This window comes from Melanostigma gelatinosum (assembly GCF_949748355.1).
Source record: "Melanostigma gelatinosum genome assembly, chromosome: 11".
Taxonomy (NCBI): domain Eukaryota; kingdom Metazoa; phylum Chordata; class Actinopteri; order Perciformes; family Zoarcidae; genus Melanostigma; species Melanostigma gelatinosum.
The window spans coordinates 21,246,978-21,269,037 of record NC_136644.1 but is presented as its reverse complement, the minus strand read 5'-3'; the positions used below and the strand labels follow the sequence as shown (position 1 = coordinate 21,269,037).

General features: G+C 44.2%; 1 protein-coding gene across 2 annotated transcripts in view; it reads right to left on the bottom strand.

Moving 5' to 3' along the window:
• Positions 1-22,060, bottom strand: part of fat1a (FAT atypical cadherin 1a) — a 67,438-nt gene that overhangs the window by 30,891 nt on the left and 14,487 nt on the right. For both annotated transcript variants that reach the window (XM_079279481.1, XM_079279482.1), the window contains exons 3-7: positions 20,052-20,366; positions 9,308-9,369; positions 4,051-4,380; positions 2,781-2,997; positions 845-984 (exon numbers count right to left, since the gene is read on the bottom strand). In XM_079279481.1, the coding sequence (XP_079135607.1) occupies positions 845-984; positions 2,781-2,997; positions 4,051-4,380; positions 9,308-9,369; positions 20,052-20,366 (1,064 nt within the window). The remainder of the gene's footprint in view (positions 1-844; positions 985-2,780; positions 2,998-4,050; positions 4,381-9,307; positions 9,370-20,051; positions 20,367-22,060) is intronic.

Genomic DNA, 22,060 nt, shown 5'->3' with positions numbered 1-22,060 from the left:
CTTCTGCATGAAAGCATCTTTCCAGTTGATATTGCAGTTCCCCACTGTAGCACGAGCATACTTGTGTGTGTGTGTGTGTGTGTAATCTGGTTAGTTATTTAGAGCCCGTTCAGAGAAGACCAAGGAGAAGACAAAGGGAAGGTTTACAGGTTCAGAGAGAGAGAGAGAGAGAGAGAGAGAGAGAGAGAGAGAGAGAGAGAGAGAGAGAGAGAGCAGAGGGCGGAGTGGAAGGGGCTCAAGAATGTATATAAAAAATGAAGAGAAAACACTCTGGCTAGACGGCACCATCATCGCAGCAGCTCTGCATCATGAATGAGACAATGGAAGATTCCAGGAGCTCAACTCAGATGGTAAAGAACAGCGGAGGAGGAGCACAATCTACCCAAATCATGGTGTTGAAAACTCGCTCAACAAAAGTATTTTAGGAATGTTTTTCTTGTCTTTTTTTCTCCCTATCTAGTGAGCTGACAATGACATGAGTAAATCTAGCGGTAAAACACAATTGAACCCCGCAGGCAGCACCAGACGACATAAGAAGATTTCTTAAAACTGTTTAAGATCCCATATTTTTTGTGTGTTTTCTGTCCATTTCCCCCCCCCCCCCGTCGGGCTCCATTACACAGTTAGAAGTCTGTTCGTCGGGACGTAACGAAACTCAAATCTATAAACTGTCAGCTGGGAGCAATGATAGCGTCGCAACATAAACATTTCACGACGAGCGGGACGGTTCGGCCGATGCGTTCGACCGGCCTCTTTCCTCCTCCTCCCATAACTCACATGAGAAAAACAGAACCATGACAACTGCCTCGTCAGCTTCCAACCGTTTCATTAGTGTTTCAATTACCTGGGTGCTGACAGTTCGTGTCCCATCCGTGGCTTCCACCGTCAGGTTGTAATTTGATTTCTGCTCGGCATCCAGGGTCTGTGCAACAATCAAGGTTCCACTGGCCTTGCCCACGTCAAAGCGGCTGTCATAATTACCACCTGTGGAATCATTTTTTTTTTTTTGGTACAAACAACAGACAAAAGATTAGCGACAGCTCCCCTCTTGGTTGTGTGCATGTAGCAAGGTTACACAAACACGGAACGGGAGGTGCTGGGATATGAACATCAATTTACTGAATAGATACACTGATATCATTACCTATTGTTTGTCTAAAAGTCATTCACATGATAGCTATTTCATGCAATTTGCCTTAACACCAACAGGATGGATACATTAACGTGATGAATGTTTAAAAAGCACAGCATATCCTTTCATATGCTGAATAAAATGATGCTCAAACACACAACAGTAGGTGGAATCACACATGGTGAGGAGAGGAGGTTTTCTATCTTAATCAGGTCACAGGTTTAGGGGGGAGGAGATGTGGCACAACATCAATCCAGCTGCACAACACAATTCAACCACAGTTGTATGATGGTCTCCTAAAAACAGCACAGCCTATAAGGAGATCCCAGCAGCTACCTTCTGCTGTACAGTTGTGGTCACAAGCCATCTGAAGGATGTAAAACATCTCAGTATCCTCTATGCCGTCTTGCAAAAATCCAACCACACAGAACATTCCAGAGAAAAGAGGGAAGCGGAAAGTCGAGCGCGGAAAGAGAGAAGAGAAGAAAAGAGAGACGTGTCAGTCAGACATTGATTAGAGGGAGGACAGGGGAAGAAGAGGCAAGCATTTTTTCAAAGCAGTCAATTTAAGTCTTCTCATGCATACAGTGCCTATCAGACGCTTTAAAAAACACACACATTTAGCATATGACAAGTTAAGTTTTAGCTCTTTAAAACAGAGTTGCTTACTGAAACTGTAAGGAAATATACGGCATCTCCGTTGGTTCACCCACAGAAGCTAGTAAAAGTCCCAATATTTATTGTTTGTGAGTTATTCATTTATGATACAGTTCTGGGAGCTAACCTGCTCTTCAAAGGCAACACTCAGTAATATGGAAACAGTGAAAATTGATTTAAAGTTTTGAAGATGGCTATCAAACTGCTCAACGACTAGAACCGATCCTTCCTTAATTTCATGCCTGTTTAGGTTTATAAAGATCTGAAATACAGTAACTGCTTTAAAACCTACATAAGCGCTAAAAATGTGAGTACAACACTGTAAATGGTCAGTTCATCATTAATATCTCTTTTCAAATCGTGATTTAAAGGCAGTTTAAAAACTGATGCTACGCTAATTCAGCAGGAGTTTAGCTTTCTGCTGCATCATGACTGGATTCATCTACAGCCTCGTTAAGTTATGTGGAAAAACAAACTGAACTATCACGATGTTGGTTCATCAAAATGGATATTTTCAATAACAGAATACAGCCAGGGAAAAAAAATCACACAAGTAAATTTAGTTTTAGCTTTAGCTTCGGCTAGCCGAGGCTATCGCCCCTGCTAGCTTACGCTTTATAATGCTCTCCTGCTTTTAGCTAGATGTCAAGTGACATTTTTATTTGCTTTTTTTCACAAAAGTATACATTTCTATGGCATAATCTCATATATTAATACAAATGCCAAAAACGTTATTTTGACCAAATATGTAGTGACTGCATTTTGACCCCTAACATGGCGAAGGAAGTCAGATTTCCACCATTATCATGAACGACTCAAACTCTTCATAAACTTAATACATTTTCATATTATTCCCAGACATATCACACAAAAAACATTATGTTAATCCTAAAAAAGAGGATACGATATATATTTCTATCACATGGATCATTTCCACCGTATGCATGCACACACACACCCAATGAAAGAGATGCATTTGACTGAGCAATACCTGTGATTTCGAACCACACGGTGACATCAGAGGATTCTGTGGCGATGACCCCCACCATGTGCGCCACTGGGTCGCTTTCCATCACAGAAAAGGTGAAGGGGGACTCCTCGAAAAGCAGGGGCGCTGCATCGGCCGGCAGTTCTGGTTTGGGAATCCACTCGATATGCAGACGACAAGTGGAGGATTTCTGAGGACGTCCATTGTCCACGGCTTTAATCTTGAGAGCGAGGCAGAGAGTCAAAGGTGTTACACAGTGTTCTGCAACATTAGGTTGCAAATGAGTTTCTGTACGACTCTCGAGTGGATCCTCCACCTGAAACTCTACAGGAGTAGATCTACAGAAAAGTTTGTTGTTGTAGATCGTAAGCTTGCAGATAAAATATGTGAATAAACCATATTACATGAAGTAGAACCACCTTATTTATGGCACAAATCCACAGAACGGGTTCTGTTTCAATCGTTAGAGCTTTTCTGTACTCTGAGCTGTCCAAACGGCAGGAAAACGGTGCATTTTGAATAACAATACACCTTTTTGTGTGGCTTTCTTTTGTGATTCGGCCTTTTGTGTGGACTTCAATTACTGCAAACTCTGGTGGCCAGTGTCGTCTTGCAGTAGCAGACACAACTTTGGATGTGTGGGGACATAGAAATCTGCGTGAAAATCAGTTCAAATCAAAAAAGACGAGCCTCAAGTATCACCTCGGTAGTTCTCACAGGCAACTGTGATGACTGAACTGGAGGTAAATTCTTGCTTTTTGTCTATCGGGTGGAAGATTGACAGATCCAGTTTTTTCAAAAAAATAGGTTTTTCACACAACAATGATTGACAAATGTGTCTCTTGATGTCGAAGGCACTACAGTAATAAGACCACAGGAATACAGGAAATAAACGGTACATCCTTGTAACAATGGCATCCTAATTGGATCGTGTGGACTGGTGTTTTAGAACATGCTTACCAAACTTTAAAGTGGATGCTTTTTTGCTACTAATTGCCTCCTACACTTGTGGACCAACGTGATGTGAGTGGACCAATTATCTTTTAATCTCCTTTACACAGACCTTTTGTACTGCATTTTTAAACACAAAAACTCTAAATAAAATTAAATGAAAAAATAAGGAGGGCAGAGAAACAAAGGAGGAAAGAAAACTTGAGAGAAAGAGGAGAACACAACAGCAAAACAACAAACAAGCATCTGTTGTAAACATTTACTGCTCACTAGGAGACCATCAGGCTGAGGACAGGGTGAAGCGCTGGGATTAGATACTCACTGTGAGTATGTTGTATTCTCCCGCAGAGGAGAACTTCTTTGAAGACACCATCCCGGTTTTTGGCTCGATGAAGAACTTCCCGTTTTCATCTCCCGCCTCGATGCTGTAGGAGATCTCGGCATTGGCTCCTTGGTCCCGGTCCGATGCGATGACCCGGTACACCGGGTCCCTCTTCGTGGCTCGCTCTTTCTCCGGCCTCTCCCGCTCCGGGAGCTTGATCTTGTAGCTCTTCTCCAGGAACATCGGCCGGTTGTCGTTCTCGTCGAGGACTCGCACGATGACGCGGACGGTCGTGGATTTGGCAGGAACGCCGTGGTCGGTGACCGTGATCTGAGGAGAAAGAGTAAAAACGTCAGGACAAGAAGTTCAGGGAGTCAAAGGGTGGAGATGAAAAGAGGAAAAGCAAATATATATATATATAGAAAAGGTTAATAATCACAGCAAATTCATTGAGCGTTACGTGAAACGATCAAGATTAAGAAGGCTGCCTTTGAAAGTCATGATTAAGTAAAATAAATCAAAGAGATGAAAAAGGAAAGCATGCCTTTTCCCTTCATCATGCTTTCACTCCTCTTCCTTCTCAGCAACTTAACCAGCAGCCAAACTTGAAGGCAACTCCTTCTGAGATTTGCTGGCGGGGGGGGGGGGGGGGGGGGGGTGGTCATTTCTATTACACACTTTAAAAACACAAACATACATCAGTAACAGGCTGGTACCTAACAATATAATCTCCACAGCATAATGAGGCAGAGCTAAAGTATGCTGGTCGCCTGACTGAAAGTGTCTTGATGTTGTAAGAAGAACTTTTCAGAACTACAAATACTAATCTCTGAGTCTTGTACGGCTAAATTCTCCAGCAGGAAAATACAAGACTCGCTGGATTTTATGTCGTTATGTCTGTTTTCATCACTGCAACATTCCATGTGCAAGATTACTTTGCATCTATGACACACTGTGTCCTGTTCTGATTCATTTACAACAACAACAACAAAAGATTAACCATGACAATTAACTTTAGTCTTTGTTGTTATTTGATAACCGCTAATAGATAAAATGATTTAATAAATACAATAAATAAATAAAATGATATGAATGAAGGGGCAAGTAAAAATTTACTTTGGGCAAGTCGATTTCTGACCCACTTGACTGACCGGGCAAGTGAACCTCTGTCGCGAGCCCCTATTTTAGCCTGATTTTATGTAATTTTATGCATAAAAGGCACAAGCACCAATCAATATGGAGGTAAGTCGGGGCGCAAAAACTAATTCAGGGAATATATACCATTCAGGATCAGGTATTATACGCATGGTGGCGTGATTAGCAGATCACTTTGGAAGTTAAATAATGTAAAAGAGCACATTTAAATGAGCAGGAGAGATGTTTCCTTCTCATTTTCTCAAATTAAAGTGGATCCACTCTTGCCCCTGGTGAGTCAACAGCTAGGGCCGGTGTATTTGGGTAAACACCGTTTGTCTAATCTGGAGGCTGTAACGGTGAACTAAAAACGATCCCAATCTCGAACAAGGTTTCATACGCTTGCCTGTGATCATGATAACAGGAGCTCGTATGGCTGCTGCACGAACAACCCACCAGAGATAATTATTTTTAATTAGCTTCACGATGATAGCAGCAGCTGCACTGACTCCACCGCTGCGTGTCAAACTTGCAAACAAAGACTTTGCACTGCTAATTAACATTAAGACGTACTGCACTCCACTAGAAACCCCAGAAGTACTTACTGTCGTAAAAAAAAAAAAAAAAGACGGCGTCGCGCAACTGAATCATTGATGGGGCCTTAATTTGACATCAAGCGCGAATGGCGGCATGCTCACTTTTCGTAGACCATGTTTCGATTCGACACTCCCGACGTGTCTTCGGATATTTGAGTGCACAGTTTGAGGACTTTAATCAAAAGCAAAAAAGGTGCCGCGGGGCTGACCTAAAGAAACACGATTTCCATCTCGTCTCGGGGAAACTGGGCTCAAGGGTTGCGCGTCGGAGCGCTTTGGCAGAGATGTGAGCATTTCCCCCTTCGAGCTGCAAAATACTGTTGTAGGGCAGGACAAATGTCACAGTCGTTTAAAACCATCTGCTCAGTGCTTTTCGGTGAGAACCGCAAAGGAGTCCAGGGCCGGGCGCGCACCATTTGCTGCTATCGTTCCAATTCCTGAAGTAATGTGCTTTTCGTTTTGTTTTTTTCTCGCAGTGTCCGCGGCTATTCACATGAGCAGAACGAATTAAACGGGATGACGAGAAACCTAAGCGTGCATGTCTCTCTCAGGGAAGGATGTGTTATGTTGCACACGGTGCCCGTCCTGTGCTGCGTAATGAACATTTAGATCACGCGAGCTTTTACATACGACGGTGCATTGCCTCCTATCCCCGATTAGATCAAATAAACCTTGAAAAGGCACTCTGTTTATGGAGGGAGGCCTGTTCCAAATGTGCCAGCACAGAACATCATAAAGCTGCTTTGTGCGCAACCGTGTGCGCGCGCACTATTCGTCAACCACGCATCTGTCTTTGGGAAAAATATTCATCAAACGCCTTTGTTTGATAATTCGGCAAACCACACAAAAGACAGAGAAGTTGCACCAGAGGGAGTGTGTCTCGTCGCTTCAGAGCCGATCCACTGAGTCCCGATTATCGACTGAGAAACTGCTTTTTTTCTGACTGACCATATGTTGTTTCATTCAATGCTCATTAAAATAGCCTGGGACTCAAGACAAACGGTGCAGGACTTTGTAATGGAGTTACTATAAAGGAAATGTTTATCGCGCTCGACTATAATATTGAGGAGAAGTCATTGAAGCGGAGCTAAATCTCCTTGGTACAATATTCCGACTCCTAGGATGTTTCCACTGCAGGACCTTTCCTCATGGGGACCAACAGCCTTTCGAGGTTGGAAAAAGAGTTGAAATAAAAGTGTTCACAGACGGTGGAAAACCCAAACAGAAAGGCTCACAGGGGAGTTTTAGTTCCTACTATAGTGTACTTCTCCCTGGTAGCATTGTTAACAAGTACGTCTGAGTTCTCTAAAGTGGTCGTTATGAAGCACGTTTTATTCGTATTTTGCCAGTTTAATAGATTTAATGACTAATCAGAGAAACAGACCGAGTATAGGATCTAACATCCTTGTCAAACAGGCCGGACTCGCAACCTGGCCAGGTACACTGCGTCTGCGTCCAACTGCATGCTGGGATTGGCTCCAGACAACAGATGTGAACAGCCCATTCAACCTCTGTTTTTTCCATTATACTGTTCTCAGTCCTAAATCCCTGAATCCTAAGCATGTCCTGGCATGTCCCACTTTTGCTATTTACCAAGCCCCCCCCCCTGGGACGGAGGCCTATCATCCAGCTGCCAGTGCCCACACTTACACCAACAGGAGCAGCTTTGCCTTTCCTCAAACTCCCCCACTGCCTTTCTGCCTTTAGCTCTCTCGCTCTCTCTCTCTCTTTCACACACACGACAACTACCAACCCACATCCTTCTCATCATAAAAGCTGAAGCCCCCCCCCCCCGTTATCCCTCCACCTCCTCTTGGCATTTGGTGCAAACAATGCTGACACAGCCCCCACCCTAATTGCTCCACATGTTCCACGCGGCCCCACATGTTTCGTTTCTTCTCCTACCACGAGCTCGCACAAAAACTTCAGCCGCCGGTTCGGAGTTCAAATCTGGTTTGTTCTGCCCGCACCCAGTTCGCACACAAAGGCATGCGCACACACATCTATATTCCTCTGAGTCATGATTATCCCTCGATTAGCTGCCCTGAGGATACACTGACGGGTGTGTGTGTGTGTGTGTGTGTGTGTGTGTGTGGAGAGGGCACATTGTGGGGTTTCGGGGTCTGAGCAGCTTCATGAATGTTTGGCCCAATAAAGAGCTTCCTGCTGGATCCCCAATAACAAGTGACCAGCACGCACAAACTTCTTAAGTTGCCATGGTTACACGGTTCTTTCAAAGGCAGTGTTCACTCAGCCACTTTAGTATTTAAGTCATAAGTTACTCGCTTTAAATTATCCCTCCAATTCACATTCAGACTGAATAGGAAATGTGCACGAGAGACCTTTTATTGTTACATCTTCTGAAACAAAACGTTGGTTTCTTTGTGCGCCGCAATTACCGTTATCTGATATCATTTTAAGTTCGAGTAAATAAACACGACACAGAAATGCAAGAATATTAGCATGAAGAGAACAGGCGCGTGGAATTTAGCACCACATTAAAGTGGACCAGAGTTTGAGCCGAGTGTTTACTGCGGTTATTAAAAATATCTGTCTGGAGGCATTTTGTCAAAACAGACAAATGAAGAAAAGCCATGAACTCAGTTTAGCTTAGCTTAGCTTAGCTTAGCTAAGGTGGGAATCTGCTTCTTTATTCATTTATTTGTTACAGACACAAAGACTCCAATTCCAAGCTCGTACTTCAACAGCTTTGCACCACATGTTGGAAGTAGCAATCCTACGTCAAGAGCAAACCGCTGGATGGAGGAGCTTTGGGTTTTTATGGGAACCTTTTCCTGACATATTACATTTTGTTGCTTATGTTTCCAACAACCTTACTATTTGATTGTATTCATCAGCAAAACATTCCCTTAGAGTGACACAGTCTTCCCTTGTTCCCCACTTTCATCCCTATCATTTACTCTCAGTCCCGTCACGCAATTAGTGCAGTAAAATCAGAGTGTGGAATACAACACATTCACCGTCACCCAGTGATCACTGCAATGTGTAACTTCTAGCAATAATTAAAAGGAGTCCAATCTGCTGCCTGTCAGCACCGGAAACACAATTAAAACGGCTATTATCAGCCCCGGCGCTGTGGTTGAGGAAGAGGGAGCGAGGCATCGGGAGATGAACGCGGCCCCGTTCAATTAAAACCCACAAGTTTAGACATTGGCCCCGTTGGTCTGACTGCAGTTTCCTGTCCCGGCTTGCTCCGTCCACGAAACGGAACAGTGGGAAAGAACAAAGGAGCAGTCACCGGGATCTCCCACACGCCTCCCACCTCCCCCTCCTACCCCATCCGGAGAATCAGCACACGGTGAAATTATTCCAAAAAGGACCTTCCCTGCATGCACGAGAAGACTCGTCGGCAACCTGTGGCACGCAGCCAAAGTTGGCTGGAAATGCCGAAACCTTGGTTCTTTTTCCTTTTTTGAAGGTCTCTGATTATCATTTTACCAATTCATTTCATACACACATTAGAGAGGCTGACACCGAGTTGAAAATCGACAAAATATAGAGCTTACCTCGAGAATGTGCTCGTCTTGTTGCTCCCTGTCCAGTTTCCTGGAAGTGGTTGTAACCAGACCTGTTGAAGACAATCAATGATAACGTGAATATTAATGCAGTAAAATCAATATATATATATATATATATATATATATATATATATATTGTTTACATGATAGAGCAGCTACAAAATCACACACTAAATGTCACTGAAAAAGATGTGTTTGAGCAATGAAATGTCCCACTCAGCACAAATATTGGCTACAATTCTTCAATAAAAACATTTTAGGGATCCTTGTCAGAAATGTGAAATTGATGTATGTATTGTTTGTTGATAGATTGGGTTTTTTGAATCGATATCTGCATTAAATATCCAGTATCAGTAGGTTATACGGTGGACTAAATCATTTTATAGATCAGGTTATTATCAGGTTGAGAGCCAAAGACACACTTTCAGAAATAGAAACATTTAAACAATATTGGATTAACAATACTCCAATTCTTCCACGCACTGCTGAGTGACATAATGTGAAATCCTGCTGGTTATCTCATCAGTCAGCCACAAGTTAAGAGTTTGCGTATAGAGGAGTGCTCTCCCTGTATGCCAGACATCCCACCACACTGGCCTCACATATGTGGAATATCACAAAGGTCTGCGAGTCGTGACCAAACAGCAGCCTGGCAGAGACACGCTGCTTTTAATTTGCCCACAAGCTGAGTAAATAGAGAGCCAGTCAGACGTCGCCCCCGATCCCGAGCAGCACCCTTTGAAAACAGAGCAAAGGAACCTTCAGAAAAGATCCGGCAGCTAGTTGAAGGGTTTCAAGGGTCTTTTTTTCAGGGTTCCATCGTTCGTTTTAAGTGGGAGGATTTATGTTCCACAGTGAATCACACAGAAGGGACTCTCTGTTGAGCCAGGGTTTGACCAAAGTAAAAATAAAACAAGGTTTGAGTCTTGAGTGCCTGAGCTAATCCGATTTTAAATCAAATTCGCAAACAAGCGAAGAAAAAAAAGAAGAATAGAGGAGGGGGGGGGGGGGGGATACTGCTACATGGCTGCGTTATAAGCAGCCGCGCTGTTCTCACTACCGGTTTAATTGCAACTTTTGCAGAGACTGAGTGCAGAGTAGACGTGCCAACCTCGACCTCACCAGCGCTGTCTTGCTTGCCACAGTGCGTCTGATTAGCATAAAGCAAAGGATTTCCGAAAACCCATAAGCCATCAATGGCACATATGCCGGCAACGAGAATAGCAAGCCACAACTTACAGGTCCTGAAATATCCCTCCCTCAGCACTGCAATTGAGGCACATGAGCGAGGCACTTTTGCTCCCTCTTTTTTTTTTTTTTTTTATCCTTTCCTTCTTAGGCTTTATTTAATCTTCACAGCGAGCTGCAAATATAGAGGTCTACTGATAAAACCTCTTCCTGTCAGTGCAACTCTTTTTTTTGCTCTGCTTACCTGACGCGGCTATATATTAATGCACCCCCAGAAATGAATCCCAGCTTGAGAACCAAACTGTTCGTCATGTTACTCATTTTTATTAGTTTTGTAAATAGCCACATATATATAATTAATCAAACCTATTTTTTAAGCTTTCTGAATGGGCTCCTTTTGATTTAACGGGGCAAACATTGCAATAAAATCCCGGCAATAACCCTGCTTAATAATAACATATCATAAAAGAGGCGTGACAACACTGACAACACAATTAAGTTTTGTAAATTTATACCACCTACAGGAATCACTCTTTGCAGTGTTGCCTGATGTTTGCAGAGGATCAGCGTGGGCTACGCGAGTTAGCGAGCTCGAGATTATTACCATCAAAGCTAATAGTTCTGCTGTGCCACATCAACACAGACCACGCTGACTGATTATTCATGCGCTTTAGCAGAGCAGGAGCTGATGGATGATAATGTTTTTAAGCTCCCCTGTGTGCCGTGTCAGGTAACTCCTCTCTTTCAAAAGCTCGGCGAGGGATCATAACGGATACGGTGTTTGCAAGTTGAACTTTTTACTCTCGAGTACGGCAGCACAGCGCCGCAACAAAACCGATGACTAAATGCCTGTTTCACAGCGATCCCAACGGATGTACATTTGGTTTTTCAGTCCTGCAAAAGACTGCACAGAGGTCCCAGTTCACAAATAATTTAAACCGTGACGCCGCGACAGCAGGCGCACCGGAAGATGAGTTAATGGAACAGGTAGCACATCACTGGACGCCTTCTGTTCATGGATACATGCGCTTGTTGAAAAAAACAAAAACGTGTATATTTTGGTTCAGGTGTAATCTCTCCGTCACTTTTTCTCCACCCGACACAAATTAGCACCGCTACCTCCGGCTGGAAATAGGGACGGGAGAATTTGGAGGGAGTGAACAAGCAAGGCATTAAAAACAAACAAAAAAGGGAAAAGTTATTTGATTCCTTCAACAAAACAAACGCAAACCTCTGGTGACGAGCACGCGCAGATTTCCTGTAATAACCCCCCCGCTGGAATCCCATCGCGAAACAATTGGCGAGGTGTCACAAATATCAAACGCATTTGATAAATACGGGACTCCTTCCAGATGCATTTGTGCCATTTCAGCAACAGCTGGGTGCCGAACTTCTCGCAGCAGGACGGCAACCTTTCCTGCCAAGCTGTGTATTCTTTGTGCACCTCTCACTTGCAACAGACAATCCGTCATGTAGTGAGCATCTGCCTTTCATCGTATGGTCCCGGGTTCCTCTTTTCAAATCGCATGAAGTGTGTTCCACAGGTGTAGCGAGTAGCCTGAGGCTGCAAATAATGAATATCTTCATTATTGGTTAATCTTGCGATTGTTTTGTCAGCCAACAGATGAATTGTTTGGTCTGTAAAATTCCAGATAATTGCTAAAAAAAATGTCCTGAAACCAAAATAAGACGTTTCGTTTAGTTTGCTATCGTGCTGGACAAAGGAAATGCAGCTCATCTTCAAACTGGAGAAACTGGAACTAGCTATTGTCTTTGGATTTGTCTCTGGTAAAATGACTTTAAACCATTAATCCATTCTCAAAATAGTTGCAGATTTATAGGCTGATTGGTTCACCAACTGTTTCTGTCCTGCAACAGTCAGCGTAGCGGTTTTGAGGCATGGCCTGTTTGAACCACAAACATTTTACTGCTCTTCCATATTGTTTTAAGTGAAAGCATTTTAGAATTTTGATGGAGCATGAAACCAGCATCCACTTCAAGATGTGGAGAATAAAGATGTCAGGGAGTAGAATAAAACATCTGAAATGCAAAAATAAAAGAAGAAAAAAGCGATTTTGATGCGTGTTGTGTTGTGTTGTGGCTTAAACTGCTTTTGTTTGCTCCACTTTTGTCTTGACATGTTGCCAGCTCGCTGCCAGATCTCCGACCTCGGGACTCGTCACCCACTCCTAATATCCAAACACTGATCTCTTTTTTGGAAACAACTTCTTTCCAGAAGAAAATAGAAGTGTTCAAAAATCCAAAATCTATTTAAAGTCATCCCGCAATCATTGTCCACTGATAGCAAAGTGACACGCTCACCAGGAATGCTCCATCTATGCCGGACGACGCTGGCCAATGGCGGCGCGCACACACACACACACACACCTCTTTGTCTCTACCTTAAGGAACCGTGAAATGATTGCTCGGTGAGCCCGAGCTCGCCGAAAGGAGTCTGGCACTTCCAAACCCCGCAGTCATTTTTGTCACAACAAACACACACACACACACACACAAAAGCCATCCTCGGGCGTGGGCTGAGCCGGGCCGACAGTAATTACAGCCGTGCTGTTTTGAGAGGGGGAGAAAAACAACAGCAGAGCAGCGGTGGCACTCTGGACCGCGTCCTTTGAGCGCGACAACCAAAAAAACGCCGAAAATGAAGGCCTGGAGGGAGCAAAGGAGTCCAGGGACATTGTTGGGCCGGTTCATACCCGGGAATTACTGCTGTGATTAGCAGTCTTTGGAGTGACACACATATCCATGTGACGCACTTTTAACTCCAGACAATCGGGAATGTGCCGGGCGTCTGGACTTGGTAGTATTGTTGTTGATGAAATGACACTACGCCATGAATATTCATGATCTAAACGCTTGCTATTTCTCTCTAGCGTGAGGGAAATAATAAACACTGCAACATTTCTTATCCTGAAACCCAACATCCAACCCCAGAGAGCCATATCAATACTCGCGGCTTCATTTTGAGTTAAGTGTCTGCCACTCGGGTCTAACACAACACAGGGAAAAAGATCTGCTTTCACTGCTCGTGATGCCATCTTATCTCTCAGATGAAAACTGTGGGAGACCCGACATCCAAAAGGACTGTGGGAGTTTAAGAAGGGACTGGTACATTAAAGCAGGAGCTGTTTGTCGCTTCTTTTATAACAGAGTCTACAAAATACTGCTGAACGAGAGCTACAGACTTTTATTGTGAAGGAATACTCGGCGTGCCATTTTTAAAAAAGGTAGCGTGGTCCAACTAATGTCCTGTTCGGTCGTCCAGGAGCGCACAGAAGTTGACAAATGCGACGAAGAGCAGGCCATGTCAGCGGACATAAACACATTAATACATACATCTGGTCTTGGTGGAAATGAGTAAAAGGCAGTCGGCGGGGGAAGCGTTGTTTGCATTAGGATTAAGATATCTCAGCGCCTCACAGCTGCGAGGCTCATTTGTAATCTGAAAACACAAGCACGTCATGGAAGACTCGGGGCTATGGGGGGATTCAGGTTCCCCAGTGCCAGTGAAAGTGAATGTTATGGGGAGTTGTGTAAATGGACGCAGCTGAGGCCTGAGACCATTGAGCTTACTGGTAGTCTCGACCTATGTCCGCTCTGACACGTGAAACCTTCTGTGCTGTTAAAGACAAGGCATCGCAGATAACAGCACCAGTGAGAGACTGCGTGGGAGAAATTTGGTTTTTGATACATATTTTTGCATATCTATACATGTTAAATGTCCCTCCCTCGCCTTACGTAGACCTCGCGGATTTCACTTTGGTCTCTTCATTTTCGTCTGTCAAATTTACATGTCAAGCCACATGAGCGTTTAAGCTGTGGTCATGTCGTGAGAATGAAATCTGCAAGGCCAATTAGACTATTGGCCGTCTGTCAATCAAACGCTCGCTGACGAGTCTAGAATTGTCAGAAGTTGAACTCGTGAGTTCTGGAGGGACAGATAATGAATACAGAATGCGATCCGTAGCAAGATCACATGTGACCAATTTACATTGGACGATGAAGTCCTTCAGTAAATGTCTGTGGCTTTCCGAGTCCACACATTGATGCCTAACTCTCCTTGAAATATATTCAACCGGATTTTGTCACACTACCACACATTTGTGCAGTTCAACGGCAGCAATGTGCCTCGACAGTGCTGACCTTTGAGGGACCCAAAATGGATGTTACTGGAGCTTATTGGCTGTGTTGCACCGTCCACTTCCATTTAACCTCCTCTGTTGGAGTATGAACCGCTCCACAAAAGATGGATGTTTGAAGACAGAGAGTCAATGGTACAAATACGTCTCTTTAATTGACTGTGAGGACCTATTGTCCCGTCAGAGACGAGGCTGACCCAACAGCTGAACTTGCCTTTTTCGGAAAAACACTCTTTGTTGAATGAAACGATGTAAAAAACCCTCAGGAACAAAATGCCCTGGGGGAGTAAACTGCATTCTAGAGGAAATACAAAGAAGCTCGGAGAGGTATTGTGATTAACGAACGCTAGCATGTTCCTGGTCCCTACAAGGTATCCCATACACCCACACGAATGGGGCCTGAGGGCAACAGTAGCCTTTACTAAGAATACAAAACACAAATACAGTGGGAACCGCTGATATGGATCAAAAGGCTTTGGCAGAATCATTCCTGTAGTAGTCCGATTACAGTGTTCATTTTCATACATGACAACGTTTGGAAAAAACATTTTAAAACTACGGTAGGCCAACGTTAATTACATTTTTGTTTCCTTAAGCGAGGTGGGTTTTTTTCATGCTTTTGGGTCATGAGGCTGGTCACCCTGCACATAATGGTTTGCCTTGGCACTGAATGAATCACAGTTCTCCTGCGATGCTTCGATGAAGTTGAGAAGTGAGTGAATGTTTACTTTTCTTTTTTTTTTTTAGTAACGTCAGGAAAAGAGAGAGACTTGTCTTCAGCTTCCTGTTCATAGATCATGAATCAAGATAGAATGAAAACCTCAGAGACCCGTGGTGACGGCATGTGACGGGCTTTAGTTTTTGAAAAAGGAGACTAAAAGGCACCTTTTTTATATATCATGCCGTGTCATTGGATGTGTCTCAAAGACACTGTGGTTGAACTGAACCGTAGCCAGCTAAGCCACCATGACCACCCTTTGAAGTGTTAAGAGGACAATCAGACATTTTTCATTTCCACTTTTTTTTCCTCTCGCAATCTCTTGAGACCTGTAACAATTGCTTGGCCCCCTGCAATTACCGGAAACACCAGGAAGTTGTTGGAAGTATCCATTTCCTATCTCACTTCCCCTCATGGTTGTTGGGGCTTCGGTAAACCACTGATAACACCAGTGTGTGTGTGTGTGTGTGTGTGTGTGTGTGTGTGTGTGTGTGTGTGTGTGTGTGTGTGTGTGTGTGTGTGTGTGTGTGTGTGTGTTTGTGTGTTTTCTACCTCAAACAGAGGAGGCGTTACTGAAAGTTGATTTGAGCTCCACAAAAAGTGGATGCTTCGCAGCTCTAGTCCCGGTGGCTGTTTTCTCCCTTACCTTTTCATTCAACCCTGGGGATGACAAATGCACATAAAACCTGTCGAAAGGTATCCGAGCTCGCCAAAGCATCGCCCACGGCCCCCCTTTTCAATTGATGACATTGAGTTGGTGAATGCAGGCGAAAGATAAAGGATGGGCCAGAATTGTTCAACGCGACTGTAACAATTTTTCATCCGTCATTTGGGTTTTAACCACTGGAATGGAGTCTGCCATTATAGGGCAGGCACAATCAGGTATAGGCAGCCGTCTCCTGTTAAAGGCGTGCTCTCGTCAGCTGGAACTACACCATTGTCTGCTGACGAACACAGATAGGCGCCATCGTTATAGGGTGGAGTTTTCTACAGGCTTTTTGGGTGCTCTGAGCGCAAATCTCATATGTCAGGTCACCGTAGACTAATGATACCATGTTCTGAAAAGTCAATGGACAACACTGTGATCATTAGAGAAGCCTTAGAAAGCACTACTACGATACAAAGAAAGGAAGAATCGGCACAGCAGGAAGTAGAGGAATGAGCATTCAGCAAGATAAGATAGATATCCTAGTGATCTTTGCACTTACTCTCTCTCTGTCTCGTTAACTTAGATATGAAAAAAACCTCCCTGTGCTGTGTGTGTGTTCTGACTACTATGTTCTGCTCGGTTGCCCTTTTCCTAACACATGCGTGCTCTGGCATAAGAGCGCCGCCCAAAGTCCAGGAAGTCAAAGCAACAGCGTTTCAGAGAAGCGAGAGAGAGAGAGAGAGAGAGAGAGAGAGAGAGAGAGAGTGATTCACCAGGTGCTGGACGCTGCTTGCTCTCCCACAGAAAAGGTGGGCGACTCGTGTCAACAACCTCGGATGAACTGGCGCCGGAGCTGTGACAACTCCTTTCTATAGGGGAATAAAACCAGACAGCTACGGGGCTGGCTGTCTCAAGAACCGCACGTGTGGACAAATCATACTCGGTCTAATTTGACGCGATAACATATCTGCCCGACGCAGCCCATATCCTGTTGTAAACAAGCCTGTGAGTCTTTACCCAGGGAATTGAACTCTCAGCAGCCGTCCAATCGAGGCTTAGGAGCGTGGAGCAACCGCGGTCATGTCTGTGGGTGGGATGAGATCTGTGCCACCAGACAACTGAGCACTTGTTCCGTCTTTACAAAGTTCAGACCCAAACATCATTATTCAAATTCACTGATCTCATGCTGATTTAAAGCACATAATTCATATCCCCCCCCCCCCCGACACACACACACACACACTGCCTCTGCCTTGTGTCTCCCCCTCTGTTCTCATTCCCCTCAAAAGCGAGGAGATATCAAACAGTTAGCTTCGAAGCTCTCGTCGGGATTGCAATAGTGTCTGCGAGAGAGAAGAGCTGGCCTTGCACTTTAATGACAAACTGAAGTCAGAGAACAGCCAAAACAGCGGGCCTTGTTTACTTGGCATAAATAAAGTCGGCCCAAGCCTTTCATCCTGGGCTTTACCGAGCCAACGTGGGTCTGTGCGGGGGGGAAAAAAGGGGGCAACCGACGCCACCCAAGGCGCCGAGCGAAGCCTTCATACGTGTTTGAAGCTCGACAGGCCGCTCGGAGAGCTGAGCTCGGCTGACGCCCGTTATAGGAGGCTAGCGTGTTAGCTTGGAACACATGCACAGGTTTCCAAAGGAAAAAAACCACACACACAAAACACAGGCCTGAACGTCTTTTCCTCTTTCCCGCCCCTTTGTAGAGCTTTGTAGCTGCGCCAAGGGAACTATGCTTCCATTGCAATTTTAGAACGTGTAATTACAGAGACTCGCATGTTGTAAATTTAAACATTTTCAAAAACCTGTAATATGCGGTGAGAGCGGCATATTGAGTTGATAATGTGGAGAGATATCAGGCGTATTCCCGTCTCATTTAACACCACAGATAATAAAAAGTGAAATATAATTTGTAATCTCTCCTCCGTCAATCCAATTTGGAAGTAAAAACATTGGCTAGTTAAACATGTCGGTTTGTGCATAAATCACTGTCTCCTCGCGGAGGCAGCTATGGCTCCTTGTTTTTTCTCCCTTCCTCTCTACCTCCACTCTCTGCTGCAATCTTAAGAAAACAAAGAAAAAAAAAAGAAATCACAGCAACCGAGCAGTGGTTTCATATTTCAAGTCGTCTTTGTCTTAGTTGAACCTGACGCAGGGGGCTCTGGTGTCGTGCTGATAAAAGTTTAAACATGCTTTGATATGCATGAATGGGTCATATCTTTATGCTTCAGTGTCATCTGTATAACCTGTTGGTTTTTTTCCTCAGAGCTCATCTTGACATTTAAAAAAAAAACATGACACCCTGCCTACAGTGGACTTGACTTCAGCTTTAAAAAAAACTCTGTAATCCTACAAGTGGGAAATAGTTTCAGACATGTGGGCTGAGAAGACCTTCAACTGCTGAATAAGTAATGCACTAGAAACAAAGCGCAGCAGGCCTTGATGAAGAACACTAATGTACACAACACAATCAACGGATATTTACAGAGAAAATCCCTCTTCTTCAGCGGTAAAAAAAGAGATGAAAATGCAAAAAGAAATCCCAAAAAGCAACAGATTGAGATCAGCTGCTTCAGTGTAAACATTCCTTTTCCAGAAGGGCAAAAACCCAGAATATATCAGGAAGACACACGACTGCAAAGATATTTTCTTCACAGCTCAAGGTCTGCCTACGATGGTTAAACAGCGTTATGTATGACTGCTTTGTCAGAAGATAGATATTCACACCGCTTTCCTTTTCCAGCCTCCCACAGCTCTCATCGGCGTATGTGTAAGCCGATCTCGTCATGCACGCAGATAAAACAGACGTATGTGTCCGTGTGCCTCAGGTTTCCCCTTTTTCCTTGTCGTTTATTTTTTCTGTATTTTCCCGTCCAGTGGGGAGTACCCAGCATTACTGTCAGGCTCGTGTTTGGGGAGGAGGCGTGCTACAAGACGAATCCTTATTTGGTCGGAAAATTCACATTGCCGCTTCCGACGAAAATAACTAAGTCAGTAAGATGGGACAACCTTGGGAAACAAGGTTTCCTCGGTTCAGTTTCATGACCACTCGCATTCAAGGCAATAAAACACCTGTTTGTAAGAAAGAATAATTCAGTAATTGGCACTTTCAGAGACACAGAGTTTAACCATCTCATTTTGCCACTGTGTCCATGGAAATGGAAGTCATTTATAAAGAGGACTAACTGTCCTTGATTTTTTTAATCATCTTAAAATTGCAAAAGATCAACCTAATGGCTGAGGGGATCTACACACACGTGTAAAACACATGCTTCGATGGAATCGCACATACAGTAAATATTGAGTCCGGTATAACATTGTGTTCATTTACAGAGAGGCTCTGAATGTACATGGAGCTTCACTTTGTACCTACTACAAGTTTCCCCTCTTGCGTTCCAACTAAACATAGCCGGCTCCTGCGACTTTAAAAGAACCCAATGAAATATTCATCATCACACCATTTGCAGAGCACCATATGAGAACCCACTTCAGAGTGTTAAGAGTGGAGAAACCCCCTGTAGGCTCAACCCACTCCTGTCCTGCGTCAAAAGATGGTGTTCACACCACTCTTCCTTTTGCACAAGAACGGAAACAGGAACCTCACAGCGGCGGCTTTGTCTGCACACTGCACTACAGTGTCTCTCAAAACCTCGCCCCGAGTTCTCACAAGGTAATTCAATATGCAGCGCAACTCTTTACGCAGTCTGACTTTGCCACATCCATGGCCTTAAAATAGTCGATAGCGTTAGACGAGGCAAATAACATTTGGCAATGTCTGTTTATGTACCTATCAGTGAGGATATGCCAATTGATCCCTGCTTAGAGGCGCTATATATTTAACATTTAATCATTTAGACGTTTGTTCAATGAACTGCGTGGTGTAAATAGTTATTTTGCAGTTGTTTGAAGTTTATTTCTCAAACTGGCAGCTCAGGAGTCAGAGAAGGGACTTCCCTGCTCTGAGGAAGCAATTTATAGTGTCATCAATATCCATCGCGGTAACAGCAATCTCACCTGTCTTGGCGTTTACGGCGAAGAAACCCTGGGGATTGCCGCTGGTGATCCTGTAGGTGAGTTTATCACTGGCCTTGGCGTCCGGATCGACCGCGTTAATCTGGATGATTGACACATCTTTGGGGGAGTTCTCCACGACGGCGGGGTAGTAGACCGGTTCGGAGGTTCGCGGCGCGTTGTCGTTGACGTCCTGCACTTCGATGAAGACCTCGACGAAGGAGGAGAGCGGCACCACGCCGCGATCCATCGCGTAAACTGTCAGCCAGTAGTGAGCCGTCGTCTCGTGATCCAGCAGCTCTTGTGTTCGGATAATGCCTGAGAGATTGGAGAGACAAAATCTGGGATTATTTTCATGTGCAACACAGGATCGGCTTAAGTTATGTATCAACAAGTTTCATTTCAATGTCCTAAAAATGCTACGTAATTGGTTTACTGTAAAAAAACAACCAATGCAGTTCTGTTGGACACTGATCTCCATGCTTGAACCTGTAAAGGTAACTTCCGCCGCCGCCACTTGTTCGGATGTTTGAATGGCTGAAACTGCCGAGCAGTGGGAAATGTTCTTTCTGATCTTTCTGAGGAAAAGCTAACAGCAAAGTTCACAGGAGCGAATTTTCTTTAGTGCTTTTCATCCCCGCCCGAGCCCACTTACAAGCACTCACCAGGTGCTCAGTAGGTGCAATTGAACTGTAGGAAAGGGAGAAGTGTGTGTGTGTGTGTTTAAATAGTTGTAGAGGGGGGGGGTTTCAGTTTGAGGGAGAGGGTGTGTGTGCACATGCCTATGTGTTAGTTTGCTCGTGATGAAGTGTGACTTAAAATGTGTTGACATGAACACTAACAGTTCAATTCTAACCAGACGAAGGTTTCTGTTTTCATTCAGCGCGAGCACGAATGATTTCACGTAGTGAAATAGATGCAAAGCAATGGGACTGTCAAAGAAAAACTAAAAGTGGGGAAATGACTGAGCTGTGAGTCGCGTTGTGCCCATCATAGAGCAGCTACAAGTGATCGCAGTGGATAACATTTTAAAATGCGCTTTTTTTTGCTTGTTCGAAAAAAATGAGGACGAAAAGCTAAATCTTCAAAGGGCACCAAGTGAAAAATAAAATGAGCAGCTGACAATGAAACCGCACAATATTATTTGGAGAACCAACACATGTGAGGTCCCATTATTTCAACAAGCACAGAATTAAAGGCGGCGAAGAACAACATCAACGGGAAAATATCTTCCAGACAATGGAAACCCTGACAACCTTCATAACAACTCTGTCCACGTTTGTGTTGTGTACAATACCTCCATAAACCTTTTTATAGGTGCAATGGAAATTTATAGCCATATTCGATTTTTATCACATCAGTAATTAATAAAGGTGACTCATGGTATAGGCACACCCGTATCATTACCAGGTGTGGGTGTTGAATCTATAAGTCGCTTACCGGCGGCCCAGATAAGGGAGCCTCCACAAAGTCACACACTTAAAGGACACGTCTCAAACGGGTTCCAGTAGTTCACATTCACATCTCATCGCTGCCTTTGTTCACTCACTGTAACGTGATGAACTGCGATGGAGTGTAACCGAGAGCAGCCAAACCTCTTGCCTTGGGTAAAAGGCAGGTTTCTCAGAAAAAAAAAGAGGTGTGAACACTCCAAATTTGCCGAATTCAAAAAAATCTAACACGGGAGGGGAGTTCAGTCGCACAGCTCATTTATTCTCTTCCCCCCCACTTGCTTCGCTTAAGCGGCCCTGCATTTTTTTCCGGCCCGGGATCCTCTCTTGTCGTTAGTCATCGTTATAGCTCCTTCAAATCAGCTTGAGGCGTGCGTAAGAGGGGTAGTCAGGCAAGGGAGAATAGGTAGCTCCCCGATGTTTCCTTCAAGCCAAAGAGCCCCGTGGTGAAAACAACATCGACATGAGAGTACATCAAGAATGCTAATGAGATGGCTGCGTACAATCAAACTAATGGCTTGAAGCTCACAATAGACACGGAGACAAAACAACAGCAAACAT